Source organism: Phycodurus eques, chromosome 18 (genome assembly GCF_024500275.1).
Source record: "Phycodurus eques isolate BA_2022a chromosome 18, UOR_Pequ_1.1, whole genome shotgun sequence".
In the NCBI taxonomy this organism is placed as follows: domain Eukaryota; kingdom Metazoa; phylum Chordata; class Actinopteri; order Syngnathiformes; family Syngnathidae; genus Phycodurus; species Phycodurus eques.
This window is the reverse complement of record NC_084542.1, coordinates 18086681-18113833: the sequence shown is the minus strand read 5'-3', so window position 1 is coordinate 18113833 and position 27153 is coordinate 18086681. Positions and strand designations below refer to the sequence as shown.

General features: G+C 43.8%; 2 protein-coding genes across 7 annotated transcripts; one reads left to right on the top strand and one right to left on the bottom strand.

Moving 5' to 3' along the window:
• The first annotated feature begins 854 nt into the window (after positions 1-854).
• Positions 855-10422, top strand: si:ch211-203k16.3 (fibrinogen-like protein A). 5 transcript variants are annotated; one of them, XM_061703948.1, is made up of 9 exons: positions 855-979; positions 2162-2344; positions 2448-2663; positions 3593-3712; positions 5081-5195; positions 5274-5411; positions 6680-6896; positions 7861-8316; positions 9719-10422. In XM_061703948.1, the coding sequence occupies exons 2-9, from the start codon at positions 2219-2221 to the stop codon at positions 9780-9782; spliced, it is 1452 nt and encodes a 483-aa protein (XP_061559932.1). In that variant the 5' UTR covers positions 855-979; positions 2162-2218; the 3' UTR covers positions 9783-10422. The 5 variants fall into 5 exon arrangements, with proteins under 5 accessions (XP_061559932.1, XP_061559931.1, XP_061559934.1 ...); XM_061703947.1 differs by having other exon boundaries at positions 2012-2344; XM_061703950.1 differs by lacking the exon at positions 9719-10422 and having other exon boundaries at positions 2012-2344; positions 7861-8056; positions 8127-9561.
• snx9b (sorting nexin 9b) lies at positions 10038-26817 on the bottom strand. 2 transcript variants are annotated; one of them, XM_061703945.1, is made up of 20 exons: positions 26515-26817; positions 25105-25191; positions 22228-22302; positions 21809-21940; positions 21344-21421; positions 20318-20480; positions 17271-17394; positions 15944-16028; positions 15628-15753; positions 15435-15552; positions 15228-15358; positions 14161-14264; positions 13981-14084; positions 13815-13892; positions 13173-13249; positions 12430-12519; positions 11374-11488; positions 11208-11299; positions 11028-11088; positions 10038-10936 (listed from the first exon to the last, which is right to left on the bottom strand). In XM_061703945.1, the coding sequence occupies exons 1-19, from the start codon at positions 26524-26526 to the stop codon at positions 11041-11043; spliced, it is 1839 nt and encodes a 612-aa protein (XP_061559929.1). In that variant the 5' UTR covers positions 26527-26817; the 3' UTR covers positions 10038-10936; positions 11028-11040. The 2 variants fall into 2 exon arrangements, with proteins under 2 accessions (XP_061559929.1, XP_061559930.1); XM_061703946.1 differs by lacking the exon at positions 21344-21421 and having other exon boundaries at positions 26515-26816.
• Positions 26818-27153: the final 336 nt, after the last annotated feature.

Sequence of the window (27153 nt, the reverse complement as noted above, 5' to 3'; positions counted from 1 at the left end):
ATGATAATATTTTATCACTGCTTTTATTTGGTGAGAAATGTTTTCATTTGGCCAATTTAAAAAAAAAAATTTAAAAAAAGATTTACTACAGAAATCATCTATCTCATGATTAATTTATAAAGAAAGAGTCAATTACAACCAATGAATAAATCTATAAATACTGTAGAGTAAAATGTGCAGATACCTGTACATTGAACACGTGAATGTATGCATTTCATCTCCTTGTGGTAGCACAAAAACGATATTGAACACCAGAGGGAGCAGCACAGTGTCCATTGAATCGACTTTAAATATGGTACAATTCTTTACATTCTCTTTAATTGTGTCATTAGTGTCTGTTTTTATAAAGTGCAACATTATAGAGTGCTTTTGTCCTTTCTAAAAGGCACTACACAATTTTATGTTGTTCTTTTTGGGAGACTGGAAGTGATTAACGACATTTTCATTCACTTCAATGGCGGCGGGTGATTTGAGATACGAGCGCTTTGCATTACGAGCGTGGTCACGGCGCAAATTAAACTTGTATCTCAAGGCACCGCTCTAAATGTGAAAATACAAGTAGAGACTTGTCAAAAAAGTAAAATACGATCAAGTCACCTTTTCAAGTGATTGGAAGAATGTGGTTGAAAAGTGCATTTTCTTGATAGAAATTCGATTTTTTTTAACAGTCCGAATTTAAAAACCTCTTGATTGAAAAATACGAGTACAGTGAATGTGTTTTGTTTTTTTCTTACGCATATGCCCCCTCCCTAGAATGTCAACCCCACCTCCCCATTTGCCTCCCTCTCTCTCTGTGTAAATCCTCTTAGAGGCGGATTACGGGCCTTAGGTGTCTAGTGAAAGGGAGAATGCAAAGTAAGACGCGAGAAGACGCAGCAGGAGCGCGATACCGCAAACAACGGGCAGGCGCAGCATGGAAGGAGGCCCCGGCCCCAAAGTGCGGGGCCCGCGATGGGGTCGGAGCTTTTCTCTCAATGAGGTCAGTACGCTTAAAACGCTAACAAGGGAAAAATACTCCGTAACGGTACACGAGCAGATTTTTCAGGTATTTGTATTTTACCTGAGTATTTATTTTTCTGACTAGTCTTTACTTTTACTCCCAAAATTTTGGAAAAAAAAACATACAGTGGTGTCTTGAATTTAATTTGTACCGTGACCACGTACTGTTTATAAAAAAAAAAAAAAAAAAAAATTTAAACGTTAAAATAGCACCCGATAATATTTTATTTTATAAACATATTTAGTAATGACATAATCAAAGAGAATCTAAAGAATGAAACCATTTTCGCTTCAATTCAATGGACATTGTGCTGCTCCTTCGGGTGTGTGTACCATGGCCACCTGGGGGCAGTATAATACAAACATGCAGGTTTCCATGGAGACAAAGAGGTCACAACTCAGCAGCAGTAATATAAAGAATATATGCCTGTAAGGATTGTTAAATCATCCGTCTACATGTGTTGTTTTTCTTATTCATGAAACACATTAGACATTTTTCTTGTTTGTTTTCTCAGCTGGAACAGATAATGGCATTTCTGTTTATTTCATTGGGAAAAGATGATTTGAGATTGGAGTGTTTTGCGTTAGAGTGTGGCCATAACATCTCAAGACATCCCTTGATGTTTACTTTTACCTAAGTCCAGAGTGTGGGTACATTTTTCAAATATTTAGCACGGGGGTGTCCAAACCTTTTCCTACGAGGGCCGCATAAAGAAAATTATATCGCACATGACTAGATCCGCGTCTGCCCTGAGCAGTCGCCTCATCACATCTCCTCAGTCAGAACCGCAACAAGCGCAAGTGGACAATCTTTACAGGAATGGTCACTTCATTAGGAGGATCAGTGTGATATGACTCATTAGACCTCGGCATGGAATCGTTTTCAAATTGCATCTGAAACAGATCTTTAGTCATTGAGGTTTGATGAATAGAAATGCGTTTTTGGTTGTAAACTGTTTCTTTGCAGTTTTGCATAAAATCTCAACAAAAAACAATGTATTATATTTTTCAGGGGCGTACCCATGCAAGAAGTTGACCACGGGCTGTCTCAAATACTATCTTTAGTATATGTCAGGGGTCGCTAAAAAAATGGACGGCGGGCCGCAAATGGCCCCCGGGCCGTAGTTTGGACACCCCCGGTTTACCGTCTTCCTCCCGGCAGGCCGAGACGGCCGAGCCTCACCTGTTGAAGTCCGGCACGGGGGCCCGCTAAGCGGCCATGTCCCGGCCCGCCCCCCCCGTGTGGGGCTTGGCCCTCTGGGCCCTCCTGGCGGTTCTCTCGCCGGCGACGGCGGGGGAGCGGCCGAACGGCGGCGGTTCGCAGTGTGGAGAGTACACCAACCAGGTAACCACAACAGATGCACACAAAAACTCATGAGGGACATCACATGTGCTTAATGGTGGATCTTCTTTTCCTTTTCACAAACCTCCCGTTTCTCCTGGCGCAGGTGACGGAGGACGGCACGTGCCGCCTGGCGGCCACGCTGCCCCAGCTGGACGAGCAGCGCTGCCCCGACATGTTCCGCTGCTCGGACGAGGTTTCCTACTGGCTGCACCAGAACGAGGAGCGAAAGCAGCAGATCGCCGCCCTGAAGGAGACCGTCTCGGAGCTGCAGGAGGAGCTGAGGAACCACCGGCACCGCATCAAGGTCTTCGAGCTGCAGGTGGCAAATCTCGTTGGGCGGCGCCGCCCTTTTCCTCTTACGCGCCAACGACTGCCAATCAGAATGTTGACGTGGCTGCCGGTCCGACTTCTGACATCTAGTTGGATTGATGAGTCATCTGAAATGGTAGCCAATCCAGTCCCGCTTCTGACAGCAAAGTGGCGTCAGAAGCGGGACTGGCTTGCAATCCCATTTCTGCCACCGATGTGGCATCCGAAGCGAGATTGGCTTACATGAATGGTCAGTTGACGTGGCAACCTATCCCACTTCTCACACCAATGTGGCGACACACGATGAAATGTCTTACACTTCTGATGCCATATTGGTGTCAGAAATGGGTCTGTCTTATAAAAACAACACAGCAGATTAGTCCATTGACGTGAAAGTCAATCCTACTCCTGTCACCAACATGATGTCAGAAGTGGTACAAGCTTACTTTTCTAACTCTGACACCAATTAATGTGTGAAGTGGGATTGGTTTACAAAAACAACACGGCTGATAAGTCAGCTGACATAGCGATCAATCCAATCCTACATCTGATGCCGCCTTGAAGTCGGAATTGGGTTTGGTTTTCAAGTATGATGCGGCAGATGAGTCCGTCGACATGACAGCCAATCCCGCTTCTGACACCAACGTGGCGTTTCCATGAGCAACACAGCGGACGGCAGTATGAGGGCCTTTATTTTCCCCGCCAGTGTCTCCTTTCTGTGCGCTTGTCTTGACGTGTTTACACTGTGCCGGTTGCAAGCAGCAAGCGTTGCGGCGTCATGTGTCATCAGGCAGCCCCCCCCCCCGCTAACATATCCTTGACCTCGCTAACTAACAGGATTAGCCTCCTTCTCGTGATCCACTGAGCCAATGAGAAGGCACGATGTTGAGCCAAAGGTGACTAATGTGATAATAGACGTGTGGTTTTGCACGATGTCAGCATGAGGACAGAAGCCACTTCAACGCCACCCTGGAGCGACGTTTCCACGAGATGGAGGCGCACTACGCCGAGGCCACCAGCCTGCTGCACCTGCAGGGCACCCTCATCCTCAACCTGCAGGTATCCACCGCCACGCGTGCGCCTGCAAGACAGACACGAAAGTTCGAAAAAGAATACTTCAACACTATGTAAAGGTTATTATTAATATTATAAACGTTCGGAGATAATTGATGAAAACGTGACAATACTGAAAACTATGCAGTTTTTCACCATTTTTGTTTTCAAAATTTTTTGGGGGCATAGCTAAAAGGATGCCGCGTGACACACTTTGGAGTCTGGCATGAGTTGCCCCTCCCCCACTATTTAAAAACTTTAATCAAATCAGCGGTTTTGCGGCGCAATTGCAACGTGCAGTTAGCTAGCTAGCTATGCCAAGATAATACATATGTCCTTTGGATAGTCCAATGGCGTGCCATTTTAGAGCGCCTCGTTGTCGGCCGTGAGTGCAGAAAGGCAGAAGAGCCAGAGGGAGGAGACCAACTTTATAGCCAGCGAGTGGAATGGGGATTCAGGCTGGCATGGCTGCCTTAGAGTGCCTCGTTGTTGGCTGTGAGTGTGTGCACATCACGCAGAGAAAGACTGAAGATCAAAAATAGGGGAACATTTTTTTTCCAAAAGGGCCCCCTCGACAGCCAGCTTGTGGACCGGGATTTCAGGCTGGCGTGGCTGCTTTAGAGTGCCTCGTTGTTGGCCGTGAGTGCACGCACATCATGCAGAGAAAGATACAAGAGCAAGGGGGAGAGGTAAAAAAATAAAAAGTCAGATTTGACAGCCAGCATGTGGAAAGGGGGTTAAATGGACGCTTTAGAGTGCCTCGTTGTCGCGCAATGGAAACCACCCATGAAGACCCGGTAGGATGTATTCCAGCCACTAGAGACTTTTAGGGGATATATTTTTACGGCTCAAACATGAAGCATCATCCACTTTTCCTGGTGATATTTCATTAATAGTTGACGGTTGAGTAGGGCGTGGTTGCAGCGCATTCAGCATGGCCGCTTTAGAACGCCTCGTTGTCGGTGCACGCACGTCACGGACAGAAGGCGGACGAATGAGGTAAAAAAGAAAAGCCCGAAAGGCGGAAGCACCAGCAGGGAGGAAATTTTCTGGGGAAAATGTCCAACCTGACCGCCAGCGTGTGAACGAAGGCCACTTTGGAGCGCCTCGTTGTTGCGCTGTGCACCGCGATGACCTGGTCGGATATAGTTAGTTAGTTAGTTAGTTAGCCCATAGTTACGTGGAGGCAAGAGAAAGATGCTAAACGAAGGGGAACCCATTTTTCCGGGTCGTAGACTTCAGGTCTTAATATGTTCTCCAATTTTGAAAAATGGTTTTGTAGCACAACTGATATGGTGCACAGGTATACATACAGTATACTGTATGTGGTTGTGTAGTCGTATTTTCTCTGATGATTGTCGTCTCTACTTTTAGAACCAATTTCACAACCTCAGCCAATCAGTGGAGCGTGCGAAGAAGAGTCCCGGCTGTTTGATCAACATCGTCCGGCCCAACCCCCTCATGAGCACCCAGCAGGCCTTGCACCCGGGTTCGCGCCCTCTCCTGGGAAAGCAGCACCGTAGTCTTCCAGCAGAGGACGCTTAACCCCCACTCGTTACTCCCTCAGAGCGCCGTCACATGAGGAACTGCCCCGTCGACTGCGCCTCCATCTACTACAACGGCGTGAGGAGGTCGGGCGTCTACACTGTGGTGCCGTCGCTTGCGGGCGTGCCAGTGGAGGTCTACTGCAACATGGACACTGACGGTCAGTCGCACGTTCGGGGAGGCCAGTTGTGATTCTAGGGAGAAAAAGAAATTCAACTTTCCTCGCCCTTGAGTAAGTAGGGCTTAATCCAACTCTCAATAGCACCACCATCGCGTTGATGTCATAGAAACCGTCAATAGTACACAAAAACGCAAAGAGAACAGCATGCAACTGTACCACATAGAAAACATCGAAAATAACATGACAAAATCATGGAAAACCCAATAATACACGTCATACTCACCACAAATGCTTCTTCAATGTACGAGTGTGTGCGGATTCTAAGTGGCTTTTAACCAATCGGAGGACGGGAAATGCTGACGTCACGGAGGGCCAGTTTGCAGACAAATTAGAAATCTGATTAGTTAACGAAACAGCCCGTAGCTCATCTATTTGAATAGTTTACATCGGTCAGCACGACCGACTGTGAAGGCCCTGGGAAGATTAGATTGACATGGCGACACACAGAGGCTGAAATCTGATTGGACTAAAAATAAAACATCCACAGCCATAAACTTGAAGCAGTGCAGCCAAGAGAAACGCTACGAAATGAAGATAATAGAAACTGTTGAGAATAGATTCATACAATTTCATGGAACAAATATTCGAATTCAAGTTGTCATAGTAGGTCAGACCTGACCACCCACCACTTTTAAGAATACGCTCGACATGTGCAAAATGCAAAGTTCGACCATTACAGTGCACGTCAATGTCGCTGAAACAAGCAAACTCTGTTCCATTGTGACTCGATTGTGTCACTTTGCATCCCTTCTGTTCCAGTGCTCACAGCACACAGTCAAGTCGGGAATATTTTATACAACATACATATTGTTTATTTCATGAATCATTTTAATTCAAGGAAGTAAAATGTGTTGTTACTGATATGTTAACATTATTATGCTTGCGATTTTTTCCAGCTTCTATGTTGGGTGACTGCAATACCTTAATGTTGTACACTGGTGCCTTGAGATAGAAGTGACCGGACTTTTTTCAAGATTTTTGTTTTGTTTTGCTTTGACTTGTGAGCACAAACTTGATATGTGAGCGGCGCGCGGTGGCAGTGAACTAAATTCAACTCACTTCACAACAAGCGGCAGTTTAGTGAAATTGGCCCCCTCTCGTGGCAAACCGCGTGATCTCTCGCGACGCAGCACGAATGTGCCGCGGCACAGTGGTTCTTTGCAGAGAATAAAGAATATATGACTGCGAGTAATGCGCTGTGCCATACCTCGCTGGCTTTCCCGCTGTGACGCTTTCGTCGCACGTAGGCGGCGGCTGGACGGTGATCCAGAGGCGGGCGGACGGCTCCGTGAGCTTCGACCGCAGCTGGAGGGAATACAGGGCCGGTTTCGGCGACCTCCACTCGGAGTTCTGGCTCGGCAACGACCACATCCACGACCTGAGCGGCCAGGGAGACTACAGCCTGCGCGTAGACCTGGAGGACTGGAGCGACAAGCACAAGCACGCGCTTTATCAGCACTTCAGGTGGGCGCCCGTCAGGAAATAAACCCCAACGTGGGTGACATGAGAAAAGTTCTTACGCTTGTTATTCACTGCCGGCCGTTTTCAAAGATTGCCTGCAGCCCCTTTGGAGCACTTTGACACCCAACACCCGCACCTCAAATGATAAAAGAACAAAAATAAGACTGAGAAAGGACTTTTGATGACAAAATAAAAAGTTGTGTACAGATTTATAACTAAGACTCACCGCATGTCTCGAGTTGAACAACTTTGGCTTTTTTTTTTTTTTTTTTACACGGCGTACGTACCTCATTCACCCCAGGAACTGCGTCATCTTTCCTAACCATTGCGACGCACTTTCGACGACCTAGCGTGACACACACACACGTTTATACAGCCATGAGTGATCCTCAAAATGTGGTACAAGTCCCACTAGTGGTACCCACGCTCTCTCAAGTGGTATGCAAAACAATTGCTGAAGTAAACGCTCACATTTTTTAAGGATACAACTTCTGCCATTGATAAACATTTAGGACTACTAAGCTACTATATTTTAATCTTGGTCATTATTGTGGTACTTGGATAGCAAGTATTTTTCGAGGTGGTACGTGGTGCAAAAAGTTTGAGAACTACTGCCATGAGTGTCAGGGGCCTAAACTGGTTCAACTTCCAACGTTTTGGCATTTCTCTCCCTCAAAATCGAATTGACAAGCTGAGCTTTACCGCCTTATCGTTTTCTTCTTCTGAAAAGCTGCGCTGATCTCAAAACCAAAGCGATGCAATGCCACCATCTACTGGCGTCTGTTTGTCATTACAATGCTTTAAAAAGCCGAATGTCACATACAAGCTGGGCGAGACTCTCTTCCACGTCTACCCGTTGAAAAGCGTACCTGACGAATACGTACGTCCGTGGCAGTAAACGTTTGGATTCCGGTTGGCGAACGTAAACGTCGGTGGCGCTGAACGAGTTGTGATGAATGTGGCACAGTGTAGAAGATGAGGAGCACCGGTACCGCCTCCACGTGTCGGGCTTCAGCGGCAGCGCGCAGGACTCGTTCGGCTGGTACCACGACAGGCGCGCCTTCAGCACGCCCGACAGCGGCGACATCTGCGCCGAGATCTCTCACGGCGGTTGGTGGTACGGCCAGTGCTTCTATGCCAATCTCAACGGCGTCTACTACAGGGTGACCGTCCAAGTAAGACCGCTCGAATGCGAATTGACGACGCGCGTTGAGCCGTGTTTGTGTCCCGCAGGGGGGCCACTACACGCCGAAAGGCAAAGGTCACCTGGGCCCGGACGGGATCGTCTGGCACACGTGGAGGGACTCGGACTATTACTCGCTACGCAAAGTCGCCATGATGATCCGGCCGCGCAGCTTTCGAAACCCCCTGTCTCCCTGAGCAACTGTTACCATGGCGACAACAGCTGGTCACAGAGAAACAAGTCAGGACTAACGCTTCACTCATAGGACATGATTATTATTATTATTTTCATGGTGACTGAATTTCTTTTTGTACTTTAATTTTTTTACCTTTAGATGTTTTTATTTTTGTTATCAAAAAATGAAAGATAACATTTATTTTGTTTTAATGATAATACAAGTGTTATAATATTAATGAGTACATAACGGTAAAAAGAGCAGTATGGAAATATAATTGTATAAATAATACAATAAAATCACAGGTGCATTTCAATATATTAGGGTTAGTTAATTTATTTCAGCAGTTCAATTAAAAAAAAAAAGCTAAACTCACATTATACAGATTGTCATGTAATGGTCAAATTTCTTGAGGTGATGGATTCTAGCAGTAAGATGTCATCAAAATATTTTGCTGTGCAGTGACTATATATATATATATATATATATATATATATACACACACACACACACACATATACATACAGTACATACACACTTTTTGAAATGAATCATGTTTTCCAAAACATTCAAATGTAAGATATATCTGTACATAGTGGGCTGCACTCTTGGTTAAGTGTTTTTTTATGTTGATGAGCCCATCATGCGAGCTTACCTTTTAAATGTTAAGCACTTATTGCATGATTTATTTATTTCATTTAAATAGCCCTCTCTAAATTCCTTTTTGTGTGTAGTAACTAATGGGAGCTGTGAATCTATGAGATAAATCCTTATTTAAATATAAAGGGTGTGCTTGTGTGGTCCATGATGGTAAAGGCTTGAAAATATCACACAATAAACGAAGAACAAACAAAAACAAAAAAAACATGACAAGAAAACGGAGCTGGCTACTTCATTCGGTACACATGCACAATCTCATGGGATACAAAACAAGGACGACAAGGATTTTGCCTTTACCAAAATAATGCTTGGTTTTGATAGCGACGCTGTTTGACAGGAATTACACCAACCTTATTTGAAGACCCTGTAAAGTGAATTCAGAAAATTGTTTGCAAATACATTGGAGATATCACGTTTTTCAGATTTTTTTGAGTGTGGCTAAAAGAGCCCCTCCCCCCTAAATAAGAACTTGAATTTCGTTCACATCTGCAGTTGTCCATGGCAACTGTGACCTGCAGTTAGCTAGCTAGCTATGCCTACATCCCAAAAATGCATCTTTCCTTCAGATAGTCCGCTTGCGTTGCTGCTTTAGAGCGCCTCGTCGTCATCCGTGAGAGCGTGTACGTCATGAAGAGAAAGGCGGAAGAGCGAGAAGGGGCAGAACTTTCTTTTGAAAAAGCTGACGCGGCCGCTTTAGAGCGCCTCGTTGTTTATATACTTGGCAATTTTTTCCCATGATTTAAATTTGGCAGGCTTGTGAACACCACCGAGTAGCGTGTCAAATTGACATTTATTTTCACTTTCCAGGGACTTGAAGCGACTTCACACACAAGGTGAAAAGCTGCATCAGTTCCCATCCAGCTGCACCTGATGGCAGCGGGAACCTCGTGCAGAACTAAAAGGCCCCTTTCAACGCCCCCCCCCCCCTCTTTTACACGACTGCACAAACCCCCTCATTGACCCTTTGCTCGCTCATTCTCATTCTTCGCCGTCTCTCGAACGCAAGACTCTGCTCCGCGCGGATAAGGGCCTCACTGTGCACCCACGCTGAGAACAAGGCGAGGATTCTTCACACATAAATAAAAGGAGAAAATCGTTCCTTAATAACTCAAACGGAAGCACCTGATAGAATAGCGTATATTTATTTATATGTACTGTGCACGCACCAGCCACTTCATTAGGCACACGTACAAATAAGAGCCAACACACCTTCAACGTAATGTCTGCCTTTACAAAGACGATAGAGGTCGGTTTGGACCGCCCATAATAGCTCCTGGAATCTTTCAAACAGGCCTTACTTACATTGTACATATGCAACTGTGATGCCGGTCAGCGTGATTATTAAATATGTATTTATTCATATACTATAGTTGGGTATCACATGATAGTAAAACAAGGTGAACCAAAAATAAGGTAGGGATTGATTGCAAGCGAAAAGCACAAACAAAAACTGCATATGTGCTCGACAGCTCGTGCACCTTTCATATATATAAAAAAAAAAAAAAAAAGAACACCCGAATCAGATCAAAGGCACCGGGAATCATTCATTAAGTCTTTAAACGCGTGTTATGTCTTGAAATGTAAATGTCATCAAATGGAGACATGGAATTGGATTGAAGCTTTTTTGTTTGTTTGTTTTAAACAGAGCAAGGCACGTGGGGGGGAGGACAGGAAGGGGTGGAGCCTCCTGTCATGTGAACAGGAAGTGCACACACAAACGCACAATTCCTTCGAGGGATGCGTCACTGACAACATGCACAGTACACACATTCATATGAAAAGGCACAGAATAGTTGCCGCGGTAACTTTGTTGATTTCTGAACTCATTTTTTCTTCTTCACTAAAAAGAGCCTGTAGTGACACGAATAGCTTGCAATCATGTAAACTGCAGGTTTGCGTGTTCTGTTCCCGTCACCAACCTGCGGGTCTTAAACACAAAAAAAGAGGAACGACAATTGCGTGTTGTCATCCGCAACACCGCCGAGCCTCTCCGCTTTGAACGCCATTTAACGCTCAGAAAGCGGCCTACGAGATGAGAAGAGAGCAGAAGGAAATTAAAAAAAAAAAAAAAAGAACTAAAACCTCAAGAGGCAGTTACGCGGGACTTTGGCCGCACCTTGATAGTTGCTTTACATGGTCGTGAACTGACTGTGAGCTTGTCTCAGCTTGGCGGCGATCTGCGGGTGCAAAGGAAACAATAACATGCAGATTAAAGACGGATGAGCATTTATCCAAGGCGAGGGCTGCCACAGACTCCAATTAAGCGTGACAGACGGCGGACAATGTTGCTCTTTACCGTCTCGTAAAACTTGACTTGCTCTTCCAGGTAGAGCTGCATGACCCGGTTGTAGTCATAGATACGGTTGCTATGGAAGTGGTTCATCTCAGCTGAGGGATACAAGTGAGACAAAACGGTGAGAATACGCCGAGGAGTCTCTCGCCGAGCGCTGTTCTGCGTCTACCTTGTAGCGCGTAAGACATGGTGCTGACTCGTTTGGCCATGACGGTCTTTTCCTGAGGACTAATTTTACTGGTGGCCACCAACTTGTCGCCTTCCTTCACCTTGTCGATGGCCGCCTACAACACGGGACATTCACACCAGAGTTACACATGTCCACAAAATCGGTGGTACCCCTCCGATAACAAAAGAACAGTTTCTGCCTCTTGTCCTTTTCATTCTACCGTTGCAGAATTGAAAAACAAGCACACTGCAAAACCTCAAAATCTTACCAAGACTATTTGTCTTATTTCTAAGATTTCTTTCTTTTTCTTACTTCGACAAATGGGGTTATTGTAGCTGTCCAGGAATGTTTCTTTGAATTTTACAACCATTTTTTATCTGAGTTTAGATAAATTAATTAATTAATTAATTGATTTTTTAAAAAAAACTTGTCTTGGTGGGAAACAAGGATTGAAAAAAAACAACAACAATTGTCAACTATTTATATGTGAACATGGATAAAGGTTCAGATTCAGGATTTGTTTGTTGGGGAAGAAAAAAATCTTCATTTTTGAATAACTCAACAACAAATCTTGTTCCAATTCAATGAAAAGTGTGTACTCCAAATTCTTCCCTTTTAATCCCAGAGAATAAAAATGAGTTTTTTCTCCCCCCCCCCCCCCCCATGAACAAAAACATGTGGAGAAGCATTGTTTTCATCAGAGAACTCCTTCCTGCATTGCCATCTACCAAGGTGTGTAACACTTAACACCTGTAGGGGGAGCCCAAGAGATCAACACAAAATACTACCATACTGTGGCAATAGAGTAAATACATTTTTAACTCTTCTCTAATGGGAAGCAATTGTTTCTTTTCTTCATTAAATTGAATGATAAAAGCCTTGAGGGAGGGACAGATTTTGGTAAATGTCATTTATTTTGAATATTTTAATGCATTTTTATTATTTAATTGCAGCACAGTGGTTAGCACATCTGTCTCACACTTCTGAGGTTGGATCCATAGAAAATGGATGGCTGGACTCCTGCCTAACGAGTTACAAAGGCGCAGGCTGCCGTACCTTATGGACGCCGATGGTGTCCGGGAAGCATCCGAGCAAACCTTTGTACTCGTTGTTGGTCTCCATGAGGAAGTGGAGGTCCTTTTTGGGCTGCACGGAGGAAAGGCACACAGACACAAAAATGTTCAGATTACAACATGTAGGAAGATTTACTGGATAACTACAGGAATCTAAGCGGCAGGAAGGAGTGAACGACTGAAACCTAAAATGCTTCCAGTATTGCAGATTCCTGAAAAAAGAGATTCTATTTATCCAAATGTTCGGCTGCCATTTGTCACGAGAAAAAGACGAAACTGATGAGGCTTCAGAGATTCTGTCTCTACGACACGTAAACAAGAGGTACACGTCTGGCTCAACTCAGTCTCACCACACATGCCGCAGCACAACAAAAGGCCACTTTCATAAGTCAACAAAAATGTACTTCACAAACATATTCAGCGGTGGCAGTAACCGGTTGTGTTCCAGTTGGCGAATGCAAACGCCCACGGCAGTGAAGGAGTTAAGTGTTGTCCCAACACTTTTTCTATGTTGACCTCTTCCCTTGCAGATACCGCCAGCAGGACGCTGGGTCGAAAGGGTACTCAAAAAAAGTCAACAAGAGGAAACGGACACGTGAGACGTAAACTTCCTCGAGTGAAGAAAAAAATGGTGGATTAAAAACGACCCAAATTACACTTTAGCGATGCCTCAAGATTAGAGGACTACCGGATGATAATCTCGCTGAAACAACAATTAGCATTTACCTGCTCTGCTACCAACTGTGCAATCTCCTCGTACGTCTTCCCTGCGGCCGTCATGGCATCAGTCAGTGTTGCCTCACCTACGGGAAGGAGACGGTTGATTTCTCCAAGCGCATTTGAATGCAAAAAAAAAAAAAAAAAAAAAAAAAAAACACTTTTCCGCATACACGACAAGTGGATAAATGCGCTTGGAATGAAAACAAAAATGTTCCATTTATTGCTCAGAAAGAGTATGAATGCAAACAAATGCTAAAGACGTAAAGCTGAAATGCCAATGAAAGAACTAAAAAGAGGTCTAGAATGATGCCCAGCTCTTGCCCAACCAATGTCAGCTGGATGAATACTTTGAAATGAACAGCTACTGCAATCATACGAATGGACATCTTTAAACTTCTTCAAATACCTACATGTAATTGACTTGAATAATTTTCATTGCAACTGTATGTCCCAGCATATCACGTCGTAGTAAAAATGACAATCTGACTGGATGCTCCATGTCATAATTTCCTGCAGACTATAACTAGAGTCGATATATATATCTAATTAACTATAATTAGAGTCGACGCTGCTCCGCCAGCACTCACATAAGGACTTTCTGGAGTAGCGTGTTTATCACATAACATACTTTGTGTATTGTCACAGTACCTTGGTACCCGCTGCTGGTGAAGACCGAGGAGAGGTTCTGGAAAGCTTTACCGATTCGCTGGTACTCCTTTGGCAGAGCTGAATTAACAGAGGCGAATAGGACTTAACGTAACGAGTATTTTGAAATAGAAACGGTGTTTTTTTTAGCAGTGTGTTTTGTACGCACGGCCGGTGCATCGCTTCCAGTGCTCTTGGCCCACTGTGAGGATTTCCTTCACCCCGTCGTCCATTGCTTTGGTGAACCTGTTGAACTGCTCGCATTTCTGCTCCCTGTGTGCGAACGTCCACAAAAACATGCCCGGTGAGTGTACGTGTGGCCAGCTGAGAGATGCTTTGTGATTCTTACACTTCGATAGGATCCAAGTCTGCAGCTTCGGGCTCTATCGTGGTGAAGATCATCACTCCCACCGTCTCGTCCTTTTCTGCTTTTCTCTTGCCCATTTTCCAGTCCTGCACCATTTAAAAACATCTTAGCATCACGTATTAGCACTTAGCTACGAGGCCGGATTTACACTGCGTGGTTCAAGTGACACAATTCTGAGATTTGTTTACTCTCGGGTGATTCAATTGGGATACGCGACACGGCAGCGTAAAAAGAATAAACGCGTGGAATCGGATATCTTCAGCTCGGAATTGGGCCTCGAAATCCAGCACACATCGGATATCTGCCAATGTGAGTGCAGCGTAAACCCAAAGATCGCATATAGCCCGTCAACGCCAGCTTGATGTCATCGATATCCATCAATTGGTGACTTAAAAACACCCGCGCCCTCTCAAAAAGCACAAATGAACATCTTGTGTCAATGTAAACTAAAGCAGACATTAACTCTTTCATCGCTGTTGACGTTAATATTCACGAAACTGGAATCCAACCGTTTTCTGCCAGGACAAGTACAGGATATTCGTAAAGTACGTTTCACAACCGGTTGGGTGTGGAAGAGGCTCTCGTCCAGCTTGCCTGTGAAATTCAAGTTTGTAAACGGCAATACCCAGTACGTCAGCACAGCTTTTGAGTAGAAGATAAAGATTAAGGGGTGAATCTCGGCTTGTCACGTCAATTGTGAGGGAGACAAACGTTGGGAGTTGGACAAGTTTAGGCACCTCACACTTGAACAGAGTATGTATAGGTCTTGTATAAACGTGTTGCGATTGTGAGAAAGTATGACACAGTTCATTAGTTCCATTCATACATTTTTCTGGTAGAAAAAGAGTCTACGCTTTCAGTGGTTACATTGTCACACAACACAATATTCCGTAGGTCTTAAAAGATTAGTCAAAGTGCTCTAAAACAGCCGGCAATAAGGGGATGTCTGCTTTGACAACGGCCGGCAACGAATGAGTTCAATCGGAATAGGGCACTTGGACCTGCAGTGTAAATTCAGTCCAAACTGAGAGACAGTACAAAGTGGAGACCTTCTCGTCCTTATATGTGAGGAAGAGCTGAAAAACTTCACTGCTGGCAATGACCGGATGCCTGCACATCCTGCTCATCCAGCCTTGTAACCGCTCCATTCGCATCTTAATGAACTCTTCCTCAAAGCGCCCTGGCACGCACAAAGAGCACACTCGACTCCCTTGACCTGTAACCTCGACAAAAGCTGAGAAAAGAGCGACACGCACCTGTTACCTGCTTGTCCGGTAAGGAGGGGATGGGAATGGCCGAGCCGAATTTGTCCAGCAGCCGCTCGTACAGCCAATCGAAGTGCTTGTATCTGTGGTTGACGGGTCGGTTCGTGGTCTGAAAGCGCATCGCCGCAAGTTACGTTCGAGCGGGCACGGCACGGCGAGGCCGTCGCAAGAGCGAGCCGCTTACGTTGGGTGTGATTTGGTACTCGATGTAGCTCTTGAGGCCGTACATTTTGGAGCCTTTCTTGGGATCGGCGACCACACAGTCCAGCTGCGATTCTGGGTAAAGCCACACCGGACCGACCTCTCCCATCTGTGCTCGCAGAAAGAAGTCTGCTCATTTTGAAGGACCTCCAAGTCAAGATTTTTAAAGTCAAGTGATAAGGCCGCATGTCAGCACGAAGCAGAGTAGAATCTTTTAACCAACACACTCTCTTCAAATGTTCAAAGATCACAGCTCTCAGCAAGAACCCAACAGACAAAGAGAGAAAAAAAGAACCTACATAGATCGGTAGCTTGTCCTTGCCCTTTGCAATCTGCTTGCATAGGAGATACAACTCGGGACCAGACTTGGAGAAGCCAGGAAACCTGAAAGGGAAATGGAAATGTGATGGTGAGGTGACAATGGAAGAAACTAAGAAACTAGAAATGAATGTCACTGGACGACCACCATGTCAACCCGCCCCCGGACGTCCTCCAATTGTTGTGAGACTGTACAGTGGAACCTCGGTTTTTGCCATGAATCCCTCCCACAAAGTCGGACTGAAAACAAATTGTACGAAATCCAAGGCAGATTTCCCATAAGAAATTATGGAAAGCCCACTTTCTGTTCAACACATCCCAAAATATTAACAAACAAACAAAAAAATAGACAATAACTATAGCTTTACATACAAAACTGCCTGAAAAGAAAGATAAAGGACTAAGAAGTGGATAACTAAACATCACTTTCACCTTTACTGAAGAGTTTTTAAATTCTATAGTGTTTCTTGCCTTCTTTATCAGATGGCTGCTGTACAATTTTGTCGTTTTCTGTAAAAAAGTTTCTACAGATGGCAAAAAGTATTCCACAATCCAAGCTTTTATTAGCAACTCAAGGCAAAAATAAGCCTCCCAGTCTGCTTGGCAACACTTGGGGAAACATCAGCATAACGTTCTGCAAAATATAACTCACTCACTAAATCAGGCCTTCAAAATAAAAGTCCTCCAGTATAACAACAGTTTCGCCACACTTCATTTGGCCCTTTGGTCGCTTATTGAGAAGACTCACCTAAACAATTTTGTGCTTGTTTATTGAACATGACTGTTAAATAAGAAACCTTGTGGCCCAACGAAGTTTGGTGAAACTATATTATACCGCTTGCATTTATTTTGAAGGTTTGACTTGCATTATGAAATAAGCCTTTCCGTCTGTTGAACCCTTGATACTCAACTTAAGAAATTCTTCAAGGATGAACACGTATCAATTCAAATCAGTCACGCAGTTTGTTTTTTTGCACGAAAACCAAGCGGATGTACAAAAACAGACAAAATTTAGACAAAAAAACCAATTGAAATTTTAAAAAAATAATAGTAATTGAAAACCAAATCATGCAAAAACTAGGGCATCCGAAAACAGAGGTTCCACCGTATTTGTATATCCCATCAAAGTATCTCAATAAAACAGGTTCCAATAATAAGCTCACATGAAACGGTCTTTCAGACAACATTGAATCCATGTGAAAAAAGTCAGAACTTCATCAAAATTGGAGTACAGTATGAGATCCCCTTTTCTGGTCCATGTTGAGAACTCAAGTACTGTCGCAAACACACAAGATGATGACTCTTTACTTGATTTTCATTGAGGCGTGAGCGCCGCCTCGCTGCATGCCGCTGCCGTCTCCAGATTCGGACTCGCCGTAACCTCCGGTCGACTTGTCGTCCCACTCGTCGTCCCACTCGTCATCCTCAGCTCCTGGAGTTGAGTCCACCAAAAACGGAGGACAATGTAAAAGGCATTTTTAGATCGATATGTTGCACTCTGCCCTTGATGTGCTGTCTGGTTATATCGATTTCTCGGGTTTGAAGATTGCGTTTTTATGAGTCTTAGCGCATACATCAGAAATACATTTTTTTAAAAAGCAATTTAAATAGTTTTTAGATGGGAATGTGTGTCAAAGCAAACACACACTACAAAGCAAGTAAGTAATGGAGCATAATTAGTTGTCCCTTATGCAGATCTTAATGCAGCCTCAAGCAACCAGAACATTTAAACACCATCACAACAGGAGAGTTAGAAAACGAGGGGACTATACCGTACATCTGACATTGGCCAAAATAGGTTGCATACAAGTTTTGGGGGGAGTTGATCATGCCAGCGAGTAGCGGCGAGGAGCACCCAAACCAGGCTGGCTGAAAGATTAGTAGCGGAATAATTTTCACCCCACCTTTAACATATATGGATATAGAATTCATCACGCCCTGTGGTGGTGATTTCACTTTTTCAACGCATTTATATAAAAAAAATAGGGAGTTGTGGGGGGAGGAATAAAAATAAATAAAAATCTGCTACATTGGCTAAGTCAACCACACAAATTGGTCGACACTAAAGTTTCTGCCTTGAGGCATTAAAAAAAATATTAATAAAAGCACATTCGGGCTGCCCGGAACCATTTGACCACTGTCCATGTTTACCGCACGGACTTTTGTTGCAGACGGACGCACGGTTGGACCAGTGAAAGCAGAGGAGCGTCTGTAAGTAAGTTTTAAGACACCATTAGCTGTGTAATTTACGTATAACATGACGTACGAGTGAGTTGAATGGTAGATAGCGTTTTTATGAACCTAAAATGGTAATCCCCAGCATGCTAATGCCGAATGCTAACAGTTTAGCAAAGGCTGATTTTGTTGTCTCGAATTCTGGACAATTTATACCATACACTCAGTACCAACATATGCCGTTTAAGTATAGAAGTACAGCACTGATAAATGAAAAGTAAATGCATGTTAGTGGTACAAAAAAAAAAAAAAAAAAAAAAAATTGGAAAAAAGGGGGAGTGGGGTCGGCAATTATCTATAGGATAACCAAATCTGAAAAGATTCTATAGTGACAGCCCTAATATAATTTTATTATATATATTATAGTGGGAATCGATTAAAAATGTAAATGGTTTTAGTGGACGACTAAATCAAATAATTGAAAGATATGTTGGAAAAATGGACTTAACTGCATTTCAATACAGAACAGTAGATGAACTAATAGAAAATATCCCTGGCCAAAATTAAACAGACCTCAAGTCAAAGTGGCATTTTAGGACAGTTTTGTATAATAGTATATTGCCTTTGAGGTGTTTCTGTGTGGCTGGCAGTTGAAAAGTTGGATCACACGTCAGAGGCTTGAAGTGCTTCGTGGTATGAAAACTACGACTACTTATCAAGGCGTCCAACGGGTATTTTATTTTATTTATTTTTTTAAATGAAATGTACCTTCCACCAGTGCTAGCAACGCAGTTTCATCCAATTCCTCCATTTTGTTAGCCGAGCTCCGACGTGTGCGTCGGTGTAATCGGTGTACCAGGAAATCATGCACTGACATAGGGTCCGCGTTGTTTGGGACACAAAATGTGATAAAGATGCGTTATTTTTTTTTCAAACTAATCAATGTGCTTGTAATAAATTAATCACAATGAATGTGTTAAAGTACCACCCCTAACACTTATGTTCAAGCAGTCGCAGCTTGCACCAAACAGTCAACACAGGGTTAATCTGAAGTTGTCACACATGCTTTTAATATTTGCCCTCCTCACACAGAAATAAGAGGGAGAAAACCTCTGGCCACACCATGCCAAGGATACCTGTGTAATCAATAAGGTAAGGATATGGGTAGATGTCTTTGGAAAGAAGGAGAAAGAAAGTGGAAAAAAGCTGTTAATTCTGCTCCGTTGTTGTTTTCCTTTCACAAAAACAAATGGAGAATTGAGGTCAGGCGTAATTTTGCCTGCTTGACTCATACGTGAAGCCAACTTTTCCACCGCGCACGACCTGCGTGCAATATCTGCTGTGTCAGACTACAGACAGCTGCAGATGACCTTTTTTCTTTTTTCAACATGGGCGAGATATTTCATGTGTGTCACGATATATGGAAATATATATATGGAAAACGCACACTTGTATCATTACGCAGTTCTGGTGGATCTGCAATCGAATAGGTGAACAATTTGATTTCGGTAATAATAGTAATGTTAGAATGACTTCATCAAAATCACGTTAATACCTTGGAGTCTGTTTTCATGTAGGTTGTTACATATTCAATACTGAACTTCTACAAAAATACAGGATACAAACTAGCCTTTCCTCAAAACCTTTAAGCCACGCAAACCCTTCAACATTCTTACAGAGTTGCGGCACCCCCTAACCCCAGGACCAGCCAACACCCACAAAGAATTAAAGAAAGAAAAAGTCCAAACAATAAATATGTCATTATTACACTTTAAATTGGAAGCAGCTATAACAGATTTGATTCTTCTGGGAAGACTTTCAGAAGGACAAGATTTTAGGGTGCGTCTATGGGAATTTTGTACATTGACATTTGGGAAGATGTTGGACTTGAGAGAAGGTCCGACTCTGCTCCGTTCTATGTTCCAGTGTTTGATGGGGGTTTCCCCATACCATTTATGGACATTGGTTCGCTCGATGTGGAACGGAAAAAAAGTCCTTACTCAAGCTGTTCCCACAAAGTCGGTTGCACAGAAATAGGATTCAAGAGAGAACGACGACGGTGTTTAACCCAACTCCAAATGGGATCATTTATTAATTAAGAGGTGTGTATTGATATTTATGTCCATGTGGTGTATCGATTCCTACAGGTGCCGTCTGAAATGCGGAACATCCGTTCTTACCTGGACCCTGGTAGGCCTGAGGGTGGCCCTGAGGGGCGCCGCCCCAGGAGTCACCCGCCTTGCCGGTCTGCGTGCCCTCCGGATTGGATGCCCAGTTGTTGGAGGAGCCCGCCGAGGGGTCCGCGTTCCACGTTGACCAGGGGTCATTGCCGTTGCTGTGGGCCTGAAGAGTCAAATAAAGTAAGGTACATCATGCAGTGATTGAGACATCTACATTGTAATATATCCAATTCAGGCAATTCATCTCAAGAATTCGCCAATTTGTACATTTGCCAAGCATGCACTCGAAAACCTTGTAGGCCTCGACATGCATCATAGCACATACTTGCCTTTTGTAAATTCCTATTAGCTTAGCGCAAGCCAAATGCAGAGCTGGTAGTCGATCAATGAGTCCTTATGTACACACACACACACACACACACACACGCACACACACTGAAATGAACGCACCAACCATCTTATGATCCGAATGGCACACAATATCCCAGTGTTTTCCAGAATATACAGTATAGTGGCTAGAAAGTCTACACACCCCTGTTCTAATGCCAGGCTTTTATGAAAATAAGATCAGCAGAGCTTTTGAGTAGAAGATAAAGATTAGGTGGTGACTCTCTGCTTGGCACGTCAATTATGAGGGAAGGGAGGCGTTGAAAACCACCGGCAGTAAATAAGTTACTGTGACCTATAACCTGTACAATTTTGCGGAGGAACATCCAGTTCTTAGTGATGTCCAAATGTTTCGATGATGATTTATCCAAGTCTGATTATATATATTTTTTTATATACCTGACATTTGAACAAGGGTGTGTATACTTTTGATACCCACTGTCGAGGTCATGTTTTCCATAATAGGTTCGAATGATTTTGAACCAATCAAAATAAAAGTGTGTTTAGGGCAATACAAAGTTAGTGTAGGATCATGCGGTTCGCAGGCAACGGGGGTGGGAGGGGTTGGGGGGGGGTAGAATTTATGGGCAGTGGGTTTCATGCCAATCTGCCTGCTGACCACCTCCGAGTGGCGGTTACCTCATCAGGGGACGAAAGGTAGGGGGAAACTGGGGTATCGGGGGTGTCGGGCTGGGGGCTCAAGCCCCTAGTGTCCACCTTGAGGGAAGGGAGAGAAGGTGACATCATCACAAGGCGCCGACAGCCAAGCGGGTGAAGGATGGAATGGGAAGAAGGTAAAGGGAGTGTATGTGGGAGTTTGAGAGTGAGGGAGGCCGTTTCTTGACTCATCCGCTTTCGCTGCCCAGATTTCTACTGATGCAGCAGTACACTAATTTCCTTGGCACTTCTCGGTACAGCTCATTTCCTCCTAGTAGAACGATTAACGGCGCTAAAATGCATACATGACAAAAGCGGTATGACATATGGGGGCTCTCACTTCTGCATTTGTGTGTGTGTGGTTCGCACAGGCAGGAAAAAGAAGAACAAGATTGTATTTCTGGCCGCCGTGTTGAGCTTTGAAGCGTGACAAACCATCGGCATTACCTGGTTTTGTTGCGTCGACGCGGGGGCAAAGGCGTCAAAGAAGGACAGATCGGAATTTGCGACGTTCCCGACGTTGGCGGCCGGCGCTGGGGTTCCTGCAGCGGGGAACGACGGGAGGGGCGACTTGTTGAGCTGCGGAATGGAAGTAGCAGAGGGGAAACAATTCCAAGTTGAGCCTTTATGACTTTCACAGGTGCATTCCTCTGGGGTAACGCGAAGACGTTCCACTGGAAGCTCATCCAAAAAACACTAAAAATTGCAAAAGCAATTGTGTGCTCTTTCCCTAACCCACGACTCTGCGGGAGGCGCATCCTGTTGAGATTTCACTTTCAGGCAGGCAGCCAGCTGTGTTGCCATTTGTTTATTTTCTCTACAATACAGGATGCGTGACATTTAGGTGCGTGCGTGTTGATCTTTACCTCCATGTAGTCTTCGGGCACCAGTCCGACATCCCCTCTGGAGTTCTGCACTTCGATCCAGCCACCACCGATGTGCTGCAACCCAAATTTGACAACATTTGGGATAAATCAACAAAATCAATCAAAGGTGAACTTGTCAGCTCAATTTGTTTCCAAGCAGTGAACTTTGTCAGTAATTGTTGTAAAAAAACTAACCAAGGCCATTACCATCGACCCTAGTGGAGGACACACGTTGTTCAAATGTGTCTTGGCAGACGTCGACATTAATTTTAATGTTTCCATTATTTTAGATCATTTACTTGCAGTGGAACCGTGGCTATTTTTGCAACCAATATTCCAGGCGGAGGTGCTAACGTTAACTGCTAGCACTAGGTGCTCGCTCGCTCCTCTCGCAACGTACCCAACACGCGACATTTCGAGTTAACTAAAAGGCACACTATGAACTCGTTTGCACAGCATCGGAGTGTTTTTGTTTCATAAAAACAAATAAAAAAATACTGCACAGCTTTTATTACGTCCTCCTCATTTGTCATGAAATTTAAGTGCGTTTAGTTGTGTTTTTTTTTCTTAAACACTTTGCTACTGCAGTGGTTAACTTACTTTTACACAAGTATGTTGAACTTGCCATGACACGGTGTTCTCAGTTTATGATGGAGTGGCGCTCTTGGGGGGGTTGCTCACCTAATGATTTTTTGCCGACAGTCGACATTAACACGACTTAAGTACGGCTGCAAGTCCTGCAACTAAGGATTATTTTAATAATTGATTCATCTGTCCATTAATTGATTTAAAAAACTGATGAGCAGATGTTTGCAAATGTCTTGTACAAATACAAAGATAATGTGTCTGCTGTCAAGGAGGACTACAGAAATCAAAATAGTTATTGTTGAGAGGCTGAAATTCTGAGAATTTGGACAATTTTTAGTTCAACAATCAATCATCAAAATACTCGGATTAATTTGATAATCGATTGTCAATCAATTGTTGATTAGTCACTGATGTCAGTCTTTTTAGTACAGTACAGCTGTCACTGACCTTTTTTTCTTTTTAAAACAGACTTTGAAAACTATGCGGGCCAGCAAACACGGCTCAGAGACCTTTGAACTGTTGGTGAGCGACTGCAATGACATCATGTTTGCCGTGTTCCTTCCTTCCTCCGGGCCGTGTTTGTGACATGCACGAGTGTGAGACCTCGGGAGGACTGTTTGTTTTTTGGGAAAGTCACGTGTCTCCACTTTCATTTGTGGCGCTGGTTAGGGTTCTTGCTACAACAATAATCTTCACCCTTGTAACAAATTGGAGTGAATACCCGTTAATCGTGAGGAATGCGTTCCAGACCCACCCGCAATAAGTGAAAAACCGCCATATACAGTGGAGGGACCATTTTTATAAAACAGTTTTTATTGTTTTCCCATTTCACATGCTAATTTGAACTGCTTAAAACACACTTTTTAAAGTATTCTTTAGCGCCTGTTCTCACTTGCAGTTCTTCAAATAAGAGGTCAAGTGTGCTTGCTTCAAGATGTTCATTTGTCACTGCCAGTTTAATTTTACCGTCATAATGACACATAAAACAAAAGAAAATGAAACATTGTGAGCATCAACATGATGTTCACCAAACCATATACTTTCATCTCGTGAATGTCTGCTATTTGAATGCTAACATATAATGCGAAACACACTAGACATACACACGTGGATAAAACTCAAAATATTTGGGGTAAAAACCAAGAATGTGTTGATTTCATCGTATTTATTTATGAAATGTGTACGGGATATATCGAAATGTGTACGGGATACATTATACGTGAGACGTATAAAATGACGATATTGCGACTATGGAGTATGAATCCTCACGTAAAGTTTTCTGCCTTCACTCTCTGCTGGCGCACCCTGGTGGCGTGAAGCACGCTCAAGTCGTCTCAATCGCACTGCACAATAATCGTCGTCTGAATAAACAAATGTGCTGCAAGCGAGATTAACTGTCGTATGCCGTCTTTAACGTTCTCCTCCGCCATCCTAAATAAACAAAGAAGACAGGAAATGTCCCCCCTCCTCGTGCCGCTTGCTTGCTCTTGCGAGCTTTCTGCTTGACGCACACGTGACAGCTCTCACAGTAAGCGGCACACTCCCCCGCCCAGACAGAAAACTCCATCGGGCCACTAATGTGGGACCCTGACTGCCGCCACACATGGGAGCAGCAACACATTCAAACAGAGCATTAAAAAAAACACTCACAGGCATACACTGGGGGGGGGGGGGGGGGGGAAGACCTTCAAGTAAGAAAATATTAAAAACAAGACATTCTGTCCCTAAAATAAGTGAAAACAAAATCTGCCAGTGGAACTAATCTGAACTGACTTGATAAGATTCTTAAAATAAGTCTTTTTGTCTTACTGGACATTTAGAATAAAGTCAAAACTGTCTTAAAATAAGTACAGTAAGAGGTTTTCACTTGACATAAGATACATTTAAAATAACTTTCATTTTTTCAGTGTATATTCCCTCTGCTTTGTGGGAACAACGAATACTAAAACGGCAAAATGTGGAACTGTATTACACTGGCTGGCCGGCGTTCTCTTTTTCTTGCGCTTAGTTTGCTGCGTCTTCTACGGGTAGACTCCAGTCTTACCCGGCATGTAGCAGCAAAACGGGGTACAACACTGAAGGCGCGTGACTCTAAATTCAGATTTGCCTGTAAAAACCTATTGTCGAAGCCCATTTCAAAATGATCGCTTAAAAAGCCGCGATATAGTGGGGCCGCGAACGATTAACTGCGAGGGAAGTAGAAAAAAAAAAGGGAAACGACCTCTAACTTGTCAGTACGAGCTGCTGCAAAGTGTCAGGTGACAAAAAGCCAGCGAGAGGACGACCCACCTGATTGGTGACGGTGACGGTCTCGCCTTCTTTCACAGTCAGCTCATTGTTTCCAGCCTCCGCAGTGAAGTCATATAAAACCTGTGCCTAAACACACACACAACACGCACATTTGTTTGTTTGTTTTCAGCCATTTTTCTGTAGGCGGCACAACATTATCAAATATTAATACACATGACACAAGCCACCTCGGTGCAATATGAAACAGGCCAAACTAGTTCCCCTTTGCCTGTATTCTGCTGACTCTTAGCTGGATAGCAGTGTCAACCAAAAACAAGCAAGGAAAGGAAGTATACTTTTAACAGCTCCTGCACATTACTAGGTAACTTTTGGACTGGTGATGAAATTCACTATTCATATTTACTTCTGCACAAAGTCAACACGTTACCATTCGGGAGCGGTGTCATATTCACAGTGCATGGGGCTGCAGCTAATTCCTGACATAATGTATGATGTACACATTACTGTGCAAAGATTTTAAGCACACACTCGTTTAGTTGTTCTAATGACCCTTCGCCCCAATACCTTTAGCATTGAAAAGAGTAAATAGTGGGACAGATACAGATAGAAGAACTACACAAAAGAAAGCTAAACAATAACAGGATTTGCACACACAGGAATTCATTTTCATCATTTGAGCCCCAAAAGTAACATATTGACACCCTCCTCCTGTTCAACATCCTCCGTGAACCAGAAAGTGGTCTTATTAAACGAAAAACTGGTGCACAAACAAACACAAATGTGACAGCGCAAATACATATTTGTTTTACTTGTCCACATGTAAACAATTTAACCAGGCTGGGCTCTACAAAATAGCACTATAAATTCTAGCTAGGCTCTACTAATTGAGGCCTATACATTATACTGAACATGGTTCTTTCAGACAGAATGCTGCCTTACTGCACAGAAGTGTAAAATCGATTTTTTCAAACAATTGTTTGTTGTCTCAGTAAATTTTAAAAAATGCCACTGACTTAAATGTTAGTTATTTTATATTACATTTTCAATGTATTCATAGCTTCAAAAAAGATGAAATCCTGTGTAAAACATTGCCGCGCTGAAGCAACAGACTACAATTCCCAGCATGCAACGCGAGTAGCAAGTGACCCGCACTTGAAAGGTGGTAAAATGTCACAAGACTCTTTCTTAGTGACACATTTTTCCATGTATGGCGAAACATTAGCGTCATCTACTGTTACGTATAGGCGCGCTAAGAGTCAAGTACACTTTTCCAAACGATAATATTTGGGTTTTTGCGCCTCGCTTCGTCATTTTGACTTTCAAAGTTACTGTCAAGCTAACGTGAGAAAGTGCAACAGTCAGCTCGCCTCTGCGTTCCCAAAAGGACAGCAAGACGACGACGAATTCACGTCGCGGTGATTCCAGCTTGTGGGGCGCTGCAGCGCTTACCTTCAGTGCCATAGTCGAAGCATTTATCAATCATTACAGAAAAAAGCAGGCCCCGGTGGTCGGTTTTGAGGCTTTCCCAACACTCAGCTGGACATTTCCTTCCGCCGCTTTTCTTCTTCGGGACGTAAAGACGGAGGTTCTTCTAAACAAGCGTTCACAAAACACTTTTAAACGGGTGAGGGGGGGGGGGGGGGACACACACAAAAAAAACCGCGAAAGGGGGAAGCCAAAGTGGGTTCGGGTGAAGTCGGAGACGAGCTGCGTGTTGCTTGCGGGCCGCCCCGAGCTTTGTGTGTGCGTGCGTGCGCGTGAGTGCTGGGAGTGACCTGCACCCGCCGACGGGAAACCGGAAAGGTGGACTCGAGCCCATACATTGAGATCCTTTACATTGGGTCAACATGACTGAAATATTGGCTCGCGCATCAGGAAGTGCACCGGGGTTTCATTAAAAACATATATATCTTGACAAAATGTCAGTAAGACGACAATAAAATATAAATGTAAGGGCGGAATATAATTTGGAGTCATTATTTTTGAATAATCCGAGTTCATTCGAAACGTTGGCTATTTTTCAAAATGCAAACAACAACAACAACGTAACAGTTCAATAGTATTTTTTTTTAATATGTTAGTGTCGAC